General features: G+C 44.2%; 1 protein-coding gene across 1 annotated transcript; it reads right to left on the reverse strand.

Moving 5' to 3' along the window:
* Nucleotides 1-716: 716 nt before the first annotated feature.
* tbl2 (transducin beta like 2) lies at nt 717-15,617 on the reverse strand. Its single transcript, XM_085964454.1, has 7 exons — nt 15,328-15,617; nt 10,250-10,380; nt 8,133-8,317; nt 7,599-7,750; nt 6,699-6,825; nt 6,250-6,402; nt 717-2,036 (listed from the first exon to the last, which is right to left on the reverse strand). Exons 1-7 carry the CDS (start codon nt 15,440-15,442, stop codon nt 1,580-1,582), a joined length of 1,320 nt encoding a protein of 439 aa, XP_085820580.1. The 5' UTR covers nt 15,443-15,617; the 3' UTR covers nt 717-1,579.
* Nucleotides 15,618-19,130: the final 3,513 nt, after the last annotated feature.

A 19,130-nucleotide genomic window follows, 5' to 3' on the forward strand; every position in this document is an offset into this window, starting at 1 on the left:
CTGTGCAGCATCAGGTGATTGCGAAGAAGGTTGGTGTTGTTGTTGGTGCTGCTGGTGTGCCTGGTGCTGGTGGTGTTGGGGCTGATCATGGTGGGATTCTGAGGACTAAGGTGAGAGAGTATAAAGGGCACCCACGCTGATGGAATAGATGGCAGGTAAATTAGAGGTGACAGAAGCAATCTGTCAATGGTGGGAGAGATATGAGGTCAGACTGGATGGAGATTTGTGTAAAGACTTGCAGCATTTTGAATCTGTAGTGGAAATGCAGTGAGGAAGAGTTTGTGGCTGAGGGAAGATATCTCTGTAAGGTGGGAGCTTTTACTGTACATTTGAAGCTGTTAACTCAACAGTTGATTCAATGGCCACTGAACTCCGTCCTCAGCTTGTCAGAGGTGGTCCACGACCAGCGTGGACCCCGTGGGCGAGCTGTCAAATGCAGAAGGTGAGCTGAAATTCATTCTTAAGTGGCTCTAAACAAGCCACTAATTACCTGAATTGGGTCCCCCGCTGCCGCTACGTGTCGGGTCTGCTCAGCGCTGACAGACCCGACATCGGGGAAAGGCGCGTGATGGCGGGTTCACGGCAGGGTCCTGACCCACTGGGGGAAAAAAACTTTCCCACCAGACCCGCCACCGATCACACCCGCTGACCCTCTGCAAAATCCAACCCTTAGGCTTCGAGTGCTACCAACAGAGCCACAGCTGACACAAGGGAAATACAAATAATTAACAACCTTTACTATAAATTAGCAGTTTTCTCCAGCTTCACATGACTGATATCTCAGTGTAGCAAGTCAGGTGATGCATTGCCCATTCATTTTGAATGCTAAAATCCCTGATTTTGGTCTACATTGAGTGGATTTTTGATTACCCACAGTTAAAGGAGCAAATTCTTCTTTTTCTTAATGGCTGTAGTTGTGTAATTTGTGGCCATAATCTTTAAATTTCACAGTATGTGTAAAGTCCAATTTTAAGGGGTTAGTACAGGTTGCACCTTTAAATGGGCACATAGCTTGAAATAGTCATCACGGTTACATGTATAGCAGGTCAGGAAACAGTACCCTCATTTAGCAAATGTACTGTTTCTTTAATTTACAGGTAATTTTTATACCATTTGAGGCTCCACAGCAAACCTTAGCCCAGAACTGCCCACATTCAGGATTGGTCAGCACTTGGCTGATGAAGCACAAAAAAAAGCAAGGGGTGCAATTTGAAGACCAAAACACGTTGGAAACAAACATCAGAACACTGTCAACCTGCTATCCTGACTGTTGCTACATTGGAACAGAACACAATAAAATGAGAACCGGCTTCAGGTACAAAGGTTGAAAATTTGTATTTTCTCATTCACAGAAATTCTGCTCCAACCAACAGAACAGATTCAAATTTAGTCCTGGGCATCAATTCCACTGGTTCTCGAGAATGAATTTTACTGATGGCTGGAACCTAATGGCAAGGAATATTGTATCCACTTTTGAGTACAAAACAATGTAGAGTTAAAGTGAAGTCACAAACATTCCTCTGAGCCGAGAGACCCAGAAACACACAGAAACCAAAGGCAATACTAGCTTGCCGCAGTTTTATTCTTTCTTTGTACAAACTGCCTCTAATGCGCTCTGAGCATCATTGATCTGCTGCTGCAATCTCTCTCGCATTGCATCAGTTGTTGCTTTCTTTAGCCTGCCTTCCATCTCTTCAATAACTGCACGGTAGCCCACCACGTTGTGGAAGACCCGGATTGCACGGTCACCACATGAAACTAAAAACCTATTGTTGATGTCAAAGGCCAAGCCAACAATCTCCTCCCCGTGCACATTTAAGAACTCTTCCTCCTGCTTGCCTGTCTTGGCGCTGTGCACTGTGATGTTGAAGCCACTGGAGATAGCTACCACCCTGGCATCAGGAGAAAGAGCGATTCGGCAGGGATCAGAGACATTGCACTTCATAGTGAACAGCAAGTAGGGGTCCTGCTGCTGCTTGTACTCAACATCAGTATCCCACAGCTTCCAAGTGCCATCTTTAGAGACTGTTGCCATTCTGTCAAGGAAACAAATGAGATAAATGAGTGATTTTTTTCCATTAAATTACCCAGACCTGTAAAAAAAAAAATTTTTTTAAACACAACCCACTGAAAACTAGATTCTGTAGGTTCAACAACTCCCAACCAAACATTAATAATTTCAGTTGGTACATCATTCCGAACCCATAAGCTAATGATTTACCCCAACCAACCAGTTAATAACTCACTTCCAACTCGCCAGTTAAAAATGTAATACCTTTACCTTTCCCTCTTTTAGCTCTCATTAATTCAAGCACTAAAATCTATCTGAAGGCAGGTGAGCTGCTCGCGGGACTTTGATAATCTAGCTCTATAATTAACTGCAAGAAGCAAGTGGAAGCAGCCAATTAAATACACTAACTACCCAATATATTAATATATACACAGATTAATGACTATCCTGGCATTACACAGTGTACAAACTAAAGGAAAGGTAATCATTTAGTATGACAAAAGTTAAAATTTTTCATCCTTCCACTCACAGGGTTTAGTTTTTTTTGTGATGACTGATTCTCTTATCCAAAGAAAAAAGAGAAGAACCAGTGTCTAAGGACATCCACTTGGACTGCTTCAACAGATACTTGCTCAAGAATTAGATCAGTTTGTTTGGGCCCCAAAATCACTATTCAAACATGGTGCCAATATTCAAAAAGGGCAACAAGGTAGAACCAGGAAATTACAGACCCATTAGCTTGACTTTGGTTGTTGGAAAGTTGCTAAAAGGAATCATTAGAGAGGCTCTGTGTGAGCACTGTGGCAGAGACGAGATTACAGGAAACTTTCGATTTACCGGCACCTAAATAACCGGAAATCTCGGTTAACCGGCAAAATTCAGGAGTAGGTTCAGGTAAGTTTTACTTCATATTACTTGCCTTCCTCGATCTGTTGCTGTGCAATTGGGTGTGGCTGCAGCTGTTGCTAAGCTACAGAGACGCTTGGAACTTGTGGCCATTGTTCTGCACCTGTTGCTATGCAACAGGGTTTGTTGCTTTATACGGAGCTCTCAGCTCTCCGTATCTTTTACTATAGCTCTCGGTTATCCGGAATTTTTGATGAACCGGCACCATGTCAGTCCCGTCCGTGCCGGATAAAAAAAGTTTCCTGTATTAGAGACTCTCAACATGGCAACAAAGGGGACCATGTCTTACCAAGCTGGTAGATTTGTTTTGATGAAGTTGTTAGGTTGGTGGATGTAGGTTGCTCGGTTGACATTCTATACTTACATTTTCAAAAAGCTTTTGATAAGGTGCCACACAATATGCTACTAAGTAAGATGTAATCCTGTGGGGATTGGCAACAGATCTCAGAGTGGATAAAAGAAATTGTTTGCATTCTCATAGACAGAAAGTTGTTATTAATGACAGTGGCTCTGTGAATGGCAGTGGCTCTGTGTGGGAACTGGTTACTAGTGGAATCTCACAGGGATCAGTGTTGCTCTTCACCATCTTTATTAATGATTTGTACAATGGCAATGTGGAAACTATCTGCAAGTTTACAGATGATAAAAAGACTTGCATTTCTATAGCGCCTTTCACGGCCTCAGGATGTCCCAAAGTGCTTTACAGCCAATGAAGTATTTTTGAAGTGTATTCACTGTTGTAGAAAACGCAGCAGCCGATCTGCGCACAGCAAGCTCCCACAAACGGCAATGTGATAATGACCAGATAATCTGCTTTAGTGATGTTGATTGAGGAATAAATATTGGCCAGAACACCGGGGATAACTCCTCTACTCTTCTTCGAAATAGTGCCGTGGGATCTTTTACGTCCAACTGACCAGCAGACAGGGCCTCGGTTTAACATCTCATCCGAAAGAAGGCACCTCCGACAGTGCAGCACTCCCTCAGCACTGTACTGGAGCCTAGATTTTTGTGCTCAAGTCTCTGGAGTGAGTCTTGTTAAGACCTTAGATGAGGAAAAAATCATTGCAATCGGATCCGATGCAGTGGGGGAATGGGCCCACATCCGGCAGATGTCATTTAACATAAATAAATGTAGTATTACGCGTTGGGGGGAGGATGCAAGGCAAACACCAAGCATGTGTACATTATGGAGGGTTCAGAGCTTAAGACTGCTGAGCGAGAAAGGAACCTAGTTGTTATAGTATGTGAAACTCTTAAAAGTTCACAATGAGTGCAGCAAAAGTGAGAGAATATATTGCTAGGATGAACCGATGCAAAACAAAATGCCCTATTCTGTCCTTATATATGGCCTCATCTAAAATAGTGTATCCAAATTTGGTCCCCTCACATGGTAGGTGATTTAGAAGCCCTGGAAAAGGCTCAAAGGAGGGCATTTAGATAGGCAGAGATAGCTGGGTCTTTTTACTTTAAAAAAACGTAGACTGCAAGGAGATTTGATGGGAGGTCTTTAAAATAATGAAGGGATTAGACTCTGTTCATGCGAATAAACTATTTGAGTTAGGTAGGCCAAGGAGGACCAGGGGAAATGCATACGCACAGATCTAGTTTAGAGGTCAGGAACTGTTCTATTCATAGAGGGTCATTGACCTCTGGAACTAATTGACAGCTAGTATAGCGAGTATGGATTTGCTGCAAGGATTCAAGAGACAGCTGGACTTCTAACTATGGCTGATATTGCAGCTTAAAAAAGGTAGGTGGGGCATTGGGTGATGTATCTCATGGTCACTGGACTCCTGGAACTTGTTTTAGGGTGTTAGCCCTGGCTCAGTTCGTAGCACTCTCGCCTCCGAGTCAGAAGGTTGTGGGTTCAAGTCCCACTCCAGAGACTTGAGCACAAAAACCTATAGGCTGATGTTCCATTGTAGTGCTGAGTGAGTGCTACACTGTCAGAGGTGTCGACTTTCAGATGAGACATTAAACCGAGGCCGTGTCTGCCCTCTCAGGTGGATGTAAAAGATCCTATGGCACTATTTTGAAGCAGAGCAGGGGAGTTATCCCTGGTGTTCTAGCCAATATTTATCCCTCAATCAACATCAGTAAAAAGATTATCTGGGTATTATCCCATTGCTGTTTATGGGAGCGCGCTGTGTTCAAATTGGCTGCCGCGTTCCCTACATTAAGGGGGGCACGGTGGCATAGTGGTTAGCACTGTTGCCTCACAGCGCCAGGGACCCGGGTTCAAATCTGGCCTCGGGCGACTGTCTGTGTGGAGTTTGCACATTCTCCCTGTGTCTGCGTGGGTTTCCTCCGGGTGCTCCGGTTTCCTCCCACAGTCCAAAGATGTGCAGGTTAGGTTGATTTGGCTATGATAAATTGACCCTTAGTGTTAGGGGATTAAATACGTGGGGTTACGGGGATAGGGTGGGATATGTGTCGGTGCAGGCTCGATGGGCCGAAATGGCCTCTATCTGCACTGTGGGGATTCTGTGATTATAACAGTGACTACACTTCAAAAAGTACTTCATTGGCTGCAAAGCACTTTGGGACATCTGGTGGTCGTGAAAGGCTCTATATAAATACAAGTCTTTTTTTTTTGATTGCCTTCGGGAGGTGGCACCGGGGTCACGGTGGCATAGTGGTTAGCACTGTTGCCTCACAGCACCAGGGACCCGGGTTCAAATCTGGCCTCGGGCAACTGTCTGTGTGGAGTTTGCACATTCTCCCTGTGTCTGCGTGGGTTTCCTCCGGGTGCTCCAGTTTCCTCCCACAGTTCAAAGATGTGCAGGTTAGGTTGATTTGGCTATGATAAATTGACCCTTAGTGTTAGAGGATTAAATACGTGGGGTTACGGGGATAGGGTGGGATATGTGTCGGTGCAGGCTCAATGGGCCGAAATGGCCTCTATCTGCACTGTGGATTCTGTGATTCTGTGAGGTCAGAGAGGAATTTCCCAGAATCTTGGCCTGAAATAGCCCAGAGTTTATCTCTGAATTAGCCTGGTGGATGAAGGCAATGAGGGTCTTAATACTCAGCTACACGATGCCAACATGGGACAAGCTCAATGGACCAGCTGGTCTTTACCTGTCTGCTTATTTTCCTATCTGGTCAAAAATGTTATATTAAAAATCTGATCTTGTGAGTCATTTTGTTTCTCCGTGAACACTGGCTCTCCTGGTCCATGCACCATTAAATCTTGCTGTGACGACTGTTTGAAAGCTATTGTTAAGTGTGTACAAATGAAACGCTGAAATCCGGAGGGGCTGCTTATTAAACAGTGTATGCTACTCAGATAACTGATGTGAGGTGCTAATCATACAAAGAGGTCTCACCTCCTGGAGTCGTTGGAGAAAGCGAACGAGTAAATGCCAGCTGAATGACCCTTTAGGTCAAAGGCCCTCGTCACCTCCCGGAACTCACCCGACTTGGTAAAACACACTTCCCAAACCTTCACGTCTGGTGTAAAGCCGCATGAGGCCACAAACCTGCAGAAAAGGAAATGAACCATGATCCACAGAATACTGTTTTTAAAAGCTATGGTAATCTGATTTCTCTACAATCTTTCCTTAGAGCACCTGATAAACAGTGAAGGTCTGCGACAATGTGAAGCCACAGCCCAAACATTGCCAGGAACACAGGCTGCAAAGTGCCATTTGCTCAGGCCCAATAGAGATTTCCGTGCTGGCCTTTCCTCTCCTATTGCACCCAGTATGTATGGCATTACTGCTGGGCTTTGGTCATTTAATACCGAAAGGTAAAATTAGAAGTGAGTGACACCGACCTTCCGCAAGGAGATACTGTGGCATATGCATTGTTCATCTGGTTAGTGTTAAGTGTAGCTAGAACCTCTCCTTTCAGATCCCAGATCAGGATGGTAGTGTCACAGGACGCAGACATAATGAACTTTCCTAAGGTTAAGATTAAAATAGACACAGTTATTACATTTTGCTCTGTACAGAATATTTATAGTTGACAGTCCTACTGCAGCAAAGGACAAGTCGCACTAAAGCTCTGACAGGTAATCACACCTAGGAATGTACTAGTGATGCAAAGGCCGAGTCCCAACATGCGGCAAAGGTTTGCATCTACAATTTCCCAATGCAGTAAGTCTATGATTTCAGTCATGTCACCAGAAGGCACTGACAATGCCTCTCTTTACACTGTGGGGAGCGAAGCATAGCAAGTCTTCTCAGAACATGATCACAGTTCGAGATCTTTTGACCATTTTAACACAAAGGATTTGGGGGGGGGGGGGGGGGGAAATTTTACTTTAAATGTTGTGCTTAAAAAGGCAAAATGCATGCAAGTTAAAAAAGGGATTTTGAGTAGGTAGATAAAGTGCTAATGAAATAGCTTTGAAGTGTTCTCAGACCACAAATAACAAAACAATTCAGTAGTTTATCTCTGTAATTGATAACCACCTCACGCCCATTGAGCTGGGAGAGCTTTTGATCTCTTCTGACTAAACACCCAGGAATAAAGCAGAATTACGGACACCAAAAAGGCAGACTGGCTTTTGTAATAGAAGGCGAATGCTCCCAACCAAAGGAAATGAACAGTACTAAACGCTGGATCAACCCTTCCAACCAGAAGGAGTGAATCAAATGCTGGATGAAGCTCCAGCCCAGAGAAGCGAACCACCAACACTGGATGAACCCTGAACATAGGCATTGAACAGCACCTGTTTCCGCAATTCCGATGTTCACAATGGGAGCTTTGTGCTTCTTCGGGAAGTCTTCAGGAGCAGCGGTGAATGTGAACGAACCTTCATCCTTTTTGATCATTTTAAAAACACGGATTGTTTCTTCATTCGCCAGCCACGTGATGAAGGCTCTGTAATGACAGAATGAAAATGAAAATTAGATTAACACACTGCTGGCATCTCAAACACCACAAGTCCAAAATGTAGGAGTGGCACAAAACAATAAGGATCAGACACAGTGAAGGATCAGAACTGGCTGGTGCTGTAGTCACACACAGTAGCCTGCAAGCTGGCAAATTACTTATTTTTTTCAGTCTCACTGAATTTGCAACTCAGGCCCAGCTAATTGGCAAGTGGGATTCTGTATGATGCAACTGGCACAGCTGAAATAATTTTCTTCCAATAACGTACAAATGCGACAAGCCAAGTCAAGTGGGGTATCCAAAAATAAACAAGGACCAAAGACCAAAATCCTAACAATTCATTAACATGTTTAAATATATCACATTTTACCTGGAGTCAGGGCTGAAGCACACATGTGTGGCGTGATCAAGCTCGACGTTAGCTCGCACACAACGATGGTCACGTTCAAGAAAGTCTTTTGTACTCCAAATTCGCACTGTGCGGTCATCAGCACAGGAAGCCAGGTACTTCCCATTACTACTAAAATCCAGGCAGCTGATATTCGCACTGTGACCCTTTAAAACAAAATCACAATTCAATCAAAACACTTTTTTAGTCACTGATAATACATGTCTCATTTAAATTGACTTTAAAGTTTCTTGTCACATTTCACGATACACAAAGTATTTGGAAAAATTGTTACTCTAAATGTGTTTTAAATGCATAGTGTGAGTTTTAAAAAGGGGTCTGAGATGATAGGTAAGAGTTGTTAATAAACTAGCTTTGATGGTGTTTCCTCATAGATTGTAAATAATAAGCAATTTGCTAGCTTTTCTCAGCAATCAATAAACACCTCACTCCCATTGTGTTGGGGAGTCGCTGGTGCTGGGCATTTAGGAGGAGCTCTGGCACACCTTTCTTTTTCTAACTGTGTGCAGAAATCGATACAAGCAGTCAGGTTTTCAATCCAGAAAGGCTACGAGAGCAGTCAAGATTGTTAGAGAGAGCTTTTGCTGAAGTTAGAAATGCTGGAGGATAGTTAGAAGCTATCTTGTTTGAGTCAAGTAGGATGACCCACTGATGTGGGTAGTAGAGCATGATCTTTACTTTTTATTATTGTGCAAATATAAGCTATACAGATTGAATTAAGTGCTGTTCTGCATGTTCATCTTACTGTGAAATAAAGCAGCTCATTTTTGTGTATCACCAAGTGTTCATTTGATTCACCTTCAGATAATTTGAAGAAGTACGCATGCGAATCACACGAATACTATGTCCAGATCACAAAGGGCTATTATTGTCACACCTTGGGTTACACTAGCATGCAAATAGATAGAGAGACAGAGAGAGCAGTGTGAGTCAACTCCCATAAAAGTAAGATGTCCAGACTGCTTACGGTAGCAACTGGCACCAAGAAGGTATTTATGGCAGTCCCGAATGTACAACAATTTTGCTGAGGTTAAAATACATGACCAATACCACTATGGTGTTCTTCCTGTGCTATCACCAACAGGCACTGGTGCAGAGAGTTCCTCCAGCATCATTACCAGCAAGTAGGGGCTCACAGAGTTCATCCTATACTATCAATGAAAAGTACAGATCTATAGATCTTCAGTATCACCAACAGGTACTAGCTAATAAGAGTTCCTTGTTTACCATCAGAGACAAGCACTGGCCCAGGAATGCAGGAATCAGCAACATTACAGGGAGGAACTCATGGGCCAGCATCTATTAGTGAGGGAGGAATTACACAGGCTAGAGTTCACTGTCACCTGAACAGGGAGATGCTCACAAGGCCGCATCCCAGTGACCAGATGGGAAAGATCGCAAACAGCTAGCACCCATCGGTGACCAGATGGGGAAGAATGCACAAATCCAGCACTTCTTACTCATCAGGTAATGGGGAATTACATGTGGCCAATGCTTGGCAGTGACTGAATGGGGACAACCTCACAGGGTTGGCACCTTAGAATTAGGGGCACTCACAGGGCCAGAGGCCATCAACATCCAGATAGGAAGGAACCTGTGAAGAACAATCTCTCCATGCACAAAAAAATGTTCTAAGCTTATAGAGGGAATTTTATTTTATTCTTTTGCCACAGCTGTTGTGACAGAGAGGCAGCAAAAGCTTCCCAGTGATGGGCTCTTCAGCGAGGAGCTCTGAGGAAAGGACACTGACATAAATTATTAATTCTTGGAACCAAGATGTACAGCATCCTGCACAGCACTGGCTGTTACATGGTGCTTACAGTCCCAAAAACATTTTCAGCCACATGAAGGTGGAGAAGTCCAGAATTAATGTCTGTTTTTTTTTATTATTACACCTTAAATGGGCCTTTGGGTGTTTTTCTACATTAAAGACACTATATAAATGTAAGTTGTTGTTGAACTACAAAAGTTACTCCGATTTCAGCCCATCTCAGGTATCACGCTGTTCTCATTACTAACACGGTTGCTGAAGCTTGCAGTGTTGCGACAGATTTGCTGTATTACTTACAGATCCTTACCTTCAGTGTAGTGGCCAGCAGTGGGTGGGTAAACACATGTTGCTGCAATTTCTCTTTACGTGAACGCTGCAGCTTTTGCTTCTTGGATGCTGCGTTTCTCTCACTCACGCCATTGCTGACTTTACTGTCCTCTGAATAAAACAACAGGTATCTTCAGTTCACAAGCATTTTATAATAATCTAATTAAATATCTATCTATAACCAAAAACGCTCAGCCAAACGCATCTCGTATCTGCTGATGGGCTAGCAGACAGCGGCTAGGGAGAGGGGCATAGGTAGAGGCTAGAGAAGGGAGCATAGACAAAGACGTTATACCTGCAACTGACTTTGGCCAACACAAGTCTGTGAACTGATTAAATACCAGAGTGGGACTTCTACAGAATAAAACAGCACAAAGACCAACACAACCATGCCTAATACTATATTCTCTATAATGTGGTATCATCACCATATATATCACTTTCACACACAAAAAAGCTGTAACTCATATGGATTTCCTAGTACTCTGCTATTGTTGTTTAGTGCTCAATGCACCAACTGTTGGCACTGAGCCACAAAGAGGAGGAGGGTCCTAGGATCAATCCCGCGGGCCTTAGCATTTCCCAAAAGCCTAGGTTTGGAGTTTAAATTTTTGCCTAGAGCAGTGACTCTGTAGCTGAAAGAGACATCCTGCTGCCTGGGCATGTGAATTGTGCAGAATTTCCCTGGATGAATCAGTAACATTTAAGCTAGACAACTGATATGCTTTACTCCCAAATTGTAATAAAATCTATTTGGTTGTTTTTCAAAAATATTTGAAGAGCTAATGGACAACTATCAAAACTCTACGGAGGCGAAATTTATATTGTGTTTTTTTGTTGGGGTGTGCATGAGGGAGAAAGATAAATAAATGTACTGATTGGACACTTGTTTCAGTTCTTGTTGGTTTCATGTTATAAATACTCTAAACTTTGGAAAGTGTATTAAGCAGAGATACATATACAAACTCAGTCTTGACAAAGGGTTTCGGCCTGAAACGTTGACTCTATTTCTCTCTCCACGGATGTTGCCTGGCCTGCTGAGTTTTTCCAGCATTTTCTGTTGTTATTTCGGATTTCCAGCATCCGCAGTATTTTGCTATCAAGCCTAATTATCACCTGGGTTTTGCTAATCGTTAGAAAATGTAAACATTCAACTTACTGATACCTGTCAGAGACAGACACAAAGAGAGAGATAGACAAAAATGAGAGAGAGGGGGACACACACACAAAGGCAGACAATAGACAGATGCACACTTCCAGGTACCAATTGCAAAACACCAAATTTAGTGTCTGCAGAGAACTCTTAAAAAGTCATAAACCAGTGCTGCTATACATTTCTCAACCCCATCTGGTGCGGTCAGGCTTATGCCCTCTCAGTCCACTCACTGCTGACAGACATCAGCAAACTACCAGTGCGCAGAACCCAATATTCCACTCTTCAGTCTGCCAAGCTTCAGGTTCCTGTTCCAGTGATGTCAGACCAAAGCATCCCTCACGTGCTGGAAAACGCTAGCAGCCCCATAAAAGTGCCGCAATATTCTAAGACCATCCCATAGTGCTACCAAAGAGCAGGACCAGTGTAGCTAAAGCCCATTCCCTCTAACTAGTACTGCTAGACACCAGATAACTAACTGCAACGGGTACATCACATACAATCTTAGTGTGTAATGCTGCAATTTAACGCCTGTTGTTAATTGCCCCAGAGGTATTGCTGCAACTTCTAAAAAAAATACAGCCTGCAACCACATCATGACAGGCAGCGGTTTGCATATAAATTTCTATTATAAATCTTTACATAAGCAATTTCAATGTTAAATGTTGACATAAAAAGCATCAATCAAAACCATGACACAGGAAGCAAGGTTCGTGAACATAATGTATACGCCATATGCAAGTATATGTATGTCCACACCAATGCTTTTGCTTCTACTGCCTTATTTGGCAGAAATAGTGCTGAGGAATTAGGAAGGTTTTTCCAGGGGAAGAATCAAAGCTGGCACGTACCATGAGGAGAGGCCTAGTCTGTGTCGGCCTTGGGTCAGTGGTAGTAGTCTGTCCTCTGAGTCAGAAGGTAGTGGGTTCAAGCCTCATTGCAGGATTTGAGCACAAATCTAGGCCGACACTTCTGTGCAGTACTGAGGGCGTGCTGCATTATCAGAGGCGCCATCTTTTGGATGAGATGTTAAACTGAGGTCCCATCTCCATTCTCGGGTGGGCGGAAAAGGTTCCATAGCACTATTCAAAACATATCACGAGAGTTCTCCCCATGTCCTGGCCAGCATTTATTCCACAACCAACAGCACCAAAAATAAAAACACATGGCCTCTTCTTCATGTAGAAAGTGATCAACACTGCCTGGCAGAGTGGTGGAGGTGAAAACCCCAATTTATTTAAGAATCAACTAAATATAAGCAATGGGGGGGGGGGGGGGGGGGGGGGGGGGGACAGGGATCTTCTAAATGTATGAATTAGTACGGTTCTTCTAAACATATGAATTAAAACAGGCCAAATGGTCTTCCTCATCCATTAGTATCTTGTGATCACCCATTGCTGTGTGCAGGAACTGGTTTTGTGTAAATTGGTTGCCATGCTTGCCAACAAAAGGCAACCGTGACTACACGTCAAAAGTACTTAATTGACTGCAACTTTGGAATGTCCTATGGGCGTTAAAGATGCTATATAAATACAAGTTCTTTACTTTCATACTAGACCCGTCAACCTGAGTCACCTCAGAAAAGCACCAGGATGAGGGGTGGAGGAGCAGACGCTGCTGGAACCACTCAGCAGGCCGGGCAACGCCTGTAAGGTTTCCGAGTAAATTCTTGGGGACTCTCAGCTCTTGCCAGCCAAAGGCATGGGCACAGCCCAGATTTTAGCGTGCGAGTGGTCAATCTATGGAACAGGCTCCCTAGGGAGATGGTGTATGCAGATATATCGTTGATTCATTCAGATTTAAATTAATTTCTTTCACAAAATAATATTTTGGGATACATTATATGAGCAATTTAAGACATGATATGGTAAGTGTAGCATGCTTGGCAGGAACAGGTCAATAGCCAGAGGGTATAGATTTAAAGTAATTGGTAGAAGGATTAGAGGAGAAATTTTTTCACCAGAGGGTGGTGGGGGTCTGAAACTCACTGCCTGAAAGGGTGGTAAAGGCAGAAACCCTCATCGAGGTCCCATCTGCTCTCTCAGGTGGACGTAAAAGATCCCATGGCACTATTTCGAAGAAGAGCAGGGGAGTTATCCCCGGTCTTCTGCCAATGTTTATCTCTCAATCAACATAACAAAAACAGACTATTTGGTCATTATCACAATTAAATGGTGAGAAACTATTAAATGTTGGTGCTCAGAGAGATTTAGGTGTCCTAGTACAAGAAACAGAGATTTAGCATGCAGGTACAGCAAGCAATTAGGAAGGCAAATGGCATGTTGTTGGCCTTTATTACTAGAGGGTTGGAGTACAAGAGTAAGGACGTCTTGCTACAATTGTACAGGGTTTTGGGGAGAGCACACCTGGAGTATGGTGCATAGTTTTTGTCTCCTTATCTAAGGAAGGATATACTTGCCTTAGAGGCGGTATGACAAAGGTTCACTAGATTGAATCCTGGGATGAGAGGATTGTCCCGAGAAGAGATTGAGCCTATACTCTCTGGAATTTAGAAGAATGAGGTGATCTCATTGAAAAATTCTGAGGGGGATTGACAGGATAAATGCTGAGATTGTTTCCCCTGGCTGGAGAGTCTAGAAAGAGGGGGCATAGTCTCAGGATAAGGAGTCGGTCTTTTAAGACGGAGATGAGAAGAAATGTCTTCACTCAGAGGGTTGTGAATCTTTGGAATTCTCTGCCCCAAAGGGCTGTGGATACTGAATCGTCGAGTAGATTCAAGGCCAAGATAGATTTTTGGACACTAGCAGAATCAAGGGATATGGGGATTGGATGGGAAAGTGGCATTCAGGTCAAAGGTCAGCCGTTATCTTACTGACTGGCGGAGCAGGCTTGAGGGGCTGTATGGCCTACTCCTGCTCCTAATTCTTATTGCTGTCTGTGGGTGCTTGCTGTGCACAAACTGGCTGCGGTGTTTCCTAGATTACAAGGTGACTACACTTCAAAAACCACTTCATTGACTGAAAAGCGCTTTAGGATGTCTGGCGGTCGTGAAGGGCACTATATCAATGCAATTCTTTCTGTTTTAATCGCATTTAAAAAGAGCTTGGATATGCACTTGAAGTGCCATAACCTGCAGGACTACGGACAAAAGCTAGAAAGTGGGATTAGGCTCTTTTTTGGCTGGCAGACACAATGGGCCAAACGGCCTCCTTCTGAGCTGCGAATCTCTGTTTCTACAACAGGTGACTTTGAACCGCAGATAAAAAGACTTGCATTTATATAACGCCTTTCACGAACACCAGATGTCCCAAAGCGCTTTACAGACAATGAAGTACTTTTTGAAGTGTAGTCACTGTTGTAATGTAGGAAACAGGACAATGTGATAATGACCAGATAATCTGTTTTAGTGATGTTGGTTGGGAGATAAACATTGGCTAGGACACCGGGGATAACTCCCCTGCTCGTCTTCGAAATAGAGCTGTGGGATCTTTTAGGTCCACCTGAGAGAGCAGACGGGGCCTCAGGAGTGTCAGCATGGATTTTTGTGGTCAAGTCTCTGGAGTTGGACTTGAACCCAGAACCTCCTGACTCAGAGGTGAAAGTGCGACCCACTGACTGACACTGGGTATTCCCAAAGCTCTCCGCCAGTGGGGTTTTCCTTGTGTCTAGGCCTGCTGTCGACTAATTGATAGAGATTTGCTTGCTACGAGTAGTCAACAACTCCATTATTGTTGTATCATACGACTTATAAGGCGAACTAGATGAACCAAGGTCCTTTTTTCCCGATGCAATGAATGGAGCCTCTTCGGAGCCCCGCCCACTCGCTGCTCCAGCCAATAGGGAGCGCGGACAGCCGACGCCATGCAAGGCCGCAGCCGCCGCGACTCGGGTCGGGAGGGACCCCGGCCGGATCACACAGCGCTCCCCACGAAATCACCCCTTACCGTCATTGCTGTTTTCCTGCGGCAGGCTCCTTCGCGAGCCGGTCACCGCCGCCGAAATGAGGAAAATGAGCGCCCCGAGGAGCAGCGAGAGGGCGAGGACAGCGAACGGCTCCATCCGCCCCGGGCTCCGCGGCAACGTCAGCACGCGTGGCAGTGGAGCGTCGGCACGCACGGAGGAGGGAGCGGCACGCACGCAACGTCAGCGCGCAGCTTGCGTCCCGCGAGCCGCTGCCAAGGCGACGCGGCCTTGGGAGGCTTCAGTCTGATGGTTTCCCCTCCCCGGACAGCAAAGTTTATCTCACGGACCGCGCTTTATACTCCATGGGGCGGGTCTGGGCGCCTTGCATCCGGGGGGGGCCCTACCCTACGGGTTCCTCAACACACCCCTCTCTGTGCGGGTTATCCTGCTGCAGGGAGACTGGGCTGACTGTCCTGGCCTAAATGTTATCAGAGGGCAGCTGTCTAACACGAAACATAGAAGATAGGAGCAGGAGTAGGCCATTCGGCCCCTCGAGCCCACTCCGCCATTCAATGAAATCATGGCTGATCATCCAAATTCAGTACCCTGTCCCTGCTTTCTCCCCATATCCCTTGATCCCCTTTGCCTTAAGAAATATATCTAACTCCTTCTTGAATATATTTAATGAATTGATCTCCACTGCCTTCTGTGGGAGAGAATTCCACAGGTTCACCACTCTCTGGATGAATAAATTCCTCCTCATCTCTGTCCTAAATGGCTTACCCCTTATCCTTAGACTGTGACCACTGGTTCTGGACTCCCCAGCCATCGGGAACATCCTTCCTGCATCTAGTCTGTCTAGTCCTGTTAGAATTTTATAAGTTTCAATGAGATCCCCTCTCATTCTTCTAAACTCCAGCGAGTGTAAGCCCAATCGACCCAATCTCTCCTCATACGTCATTCCTGCCATCCCAGGTATCAGTCTGGTGAATCTTCGCTGCATTCCCTCCATGGCAAGAACGTCCTTCCTCAGATAAGGGTGGAGACATGCAATACTTGATGTGCCCATCACTACCCAGCAGACTCGAGAGTAACCAGAAAATATAAGATCCATCTTTCAGACAAGACGTTAAACCAAGGCCGCTTCTGCCCTCGGGTGGACGGAAAACATCCCACGGCACTATTTCGAAGAAGAACAGGGGAGTTCTCCCCGGTGTCCTGGCTAATATTTATCCCTCAACCAACATCACTAAAACAGATAAGAACATAAGAAGTAGGAGCAGGAGTAGGCCATACGGCCCCTCGGGCCTGCTCCGCCATTCAATAGGATCATGGCTGATCCGAACCTAGACTCACGTCCACTTCCCTGCCCTCTCCCCGTAACCCCTAATTCCCTTATCTGCTAAGAAACTGTCTATCCGTTTTAAATCTATTTAATGTTGCAGCTTCCACAGCTCTCTGGGGTCGCAAATTCCATAGATTTACTACCCTCTGAGTAAAGAAGTTTCTTCTCATCTCAGTTTTGAAAGGGCAGCCCCTTATTTTAAGATTATGCCCTCTAGTTCTAGTCTCACCCATCAGTGGAAACATCCTCACCGCATCCACCCGATCAATCCCCCTCACAATCTTATATGTTTCGATAAGATCGCCACTCATGCTTCTGAACTCCAATGAGTAGAGGCCCAACCTACTCAACCTTTCCTCATACGTCAACCCCCTCATCTCCGGAATCAACCGAGTGAACCTTCTCTGAACCGCCTCGAGAGCAAGTATATCTTTTCTTAAATATGGAAACCAAAACTGCACGCAGTATTCCAGGTGTGGCCTCACCAATACCCTGTATAACTGCAGCAAGATTTCCCTGTTTTTATGCTGTAATGGGATTAGATGATCAAATGGAAAAAGCTCTATAAATTGTCTATGTCCTTTTACAGGTTTTTTATGTCCTCCTCACTCACTGCTTTCCCTCCCATCTTTGTATCGTCAGCAAACTTGGATATGTTGCACTCAGTCCCTTCCTCCAAATCATTAATATAGATTGTAAAGAGTTGGGGTCCCAGCACTGACCCCTGCGGAACACCACTAGTTACTGATTGCCAGCCCGAGAATGAACCATTTATCCCAACTCTTTGTTTTCTGTTAGATAGCCAATCTTCCACCCATGCCAGTATATTACCCCCAATCCCGTGATTTTTTATCTTGATCAGTAATCTTTTGTGTGGCACCTTGTCAAATGCCTTTTGGAAGTCCAAATACACTACATCCACTGGTTCCCCTTTATCCACCCTCTATGTTACGTCCTCAAAGAATTCGAGCAAATTTGTCAAATATGACTTCCCCTTCATAAAACCATGCTGACTCTGTCCTATTAAATTATGTTTATCCAAATGCTCTGTTACTGTTTCCTTAATAATGGACTCCAACATTTTACCAACCACAGTTGTTAGGCTAACTGGTCTATAGTTTCCAGCTTTTTGTCTACTTCCCTTCTTAAATAAGGGTGTTACATTAGCAGTTTTCCAATCTGCCGGGACCTTTCCTGAGTCCAGGGAGTTTCGGAAAATAATCACCAATGCATCCACAATCCCTACCGCTACTTCTCTCAAGACCCTAGGATGTAGGCCATCAGGTCCGGGGGATTTATCCGCCTTAAGTCCCATTATTTTACCAAGTACCACCTCCTTAGTGATTTTAACCGTGTTTAGCTCCTCGCCCCCATTGCCCCCTGTTTGTCCAGTGTTGGGATATTTTTAGTGTCCTCTACTGTAAAGACTGATACAAAATATTTGTTCAGCGTCTTTGCCATCTCCATGTTCCCCACCACTAGTTTCCCGGTCTCATCCTCTAAGGGACCAACGTTCACTTTAGCCACCCTTTTTATATAGCTGTAGAAACTCTTGCTATCTGTTTTTATATTTTTTGCTAGTTTACTTTCATAATCTATCTTCCCTTTCTTAATTAATCTTTTAGTTATTCTTTGCTGGTTTTTAAATGCTTCCCAATCTTCTATCCTCCCACTAGATTTGCCTACTTTATATGGTCATTATCACATTACTGTTTGTGGGAGATTGCTGTGCGCAAATTGGCGCGTTTCCTACATTACAACAGCGACTACACTTCAAAAAGTACTTCATTGTTTGTAAAGTGCTTTGGGACGTCCTCAGGTTGTGAAAGACGCTATATAAATGCAAGTCCATTCTGTAACATTTGCATATTGAATTATCATTGGCCCGCAGGCATCTGTAAGGAATACCTATTATATTCACATGTGATCACATGCTGAGTTGTCATTGGCCTGTAGGCATCTGTAAGGGGTCCTAACTCCATCTTGTCCCCACTGTGCTGTATGATTGAGATCACAGACCTGATGCTTCATAAAAGAGTTTAAACTGTAATACTCCGTTGTCCTGCAATTTATTATTTTTGTACAAAGTGTGCAAAACAAGCCACAATCCAGTCCAGATCACGAGAAACACTGGTTCATATGTGTAGTATAACATTGCGGAAAACACTTGAGGGCAGCTCTGGTGATTTTAGGTCCCCCCCGGCGTAATGCTTGTGGTGCCTCCTTTAAATCAGCATCCAGTAAGACGCTAAGCTGGTTTAAAGTCATTCTGCACTTGCTTCGGCATTTTTAATTGTGCAGTGAAAAGTTCAGCACAATGGGCATTTAGTTTTATACAATGGCTACAAACTTTTTCCTCCATATCCCAGGGAGTTTTTCTTTTAAAAGATGATAGAAACAAAAGGAAAGTTAAGTGAAAGCTTTAAAGAGGAGTCATTTGATATGCCGATGGTTGCAGATTGATGTTATCTTGGTTATCATGAAAGCCAGCCATTGATT

The sequence above is a fragment of the Somniosus microcephalus genome, chromosome 22 (assembly GCF_052327205.1).
Source record: "Somniosus microcephalus isolate GS21.2 chromosome 22, FLI_Smic_1.0, whole genome shotgun sequence".
Lineage (NCBI taxonomy): Eukaryota > Metazoa > Chordata > Chondrichthyes > Squaliformes > Somniosidae > Somniosus > Somniosus microcephalus.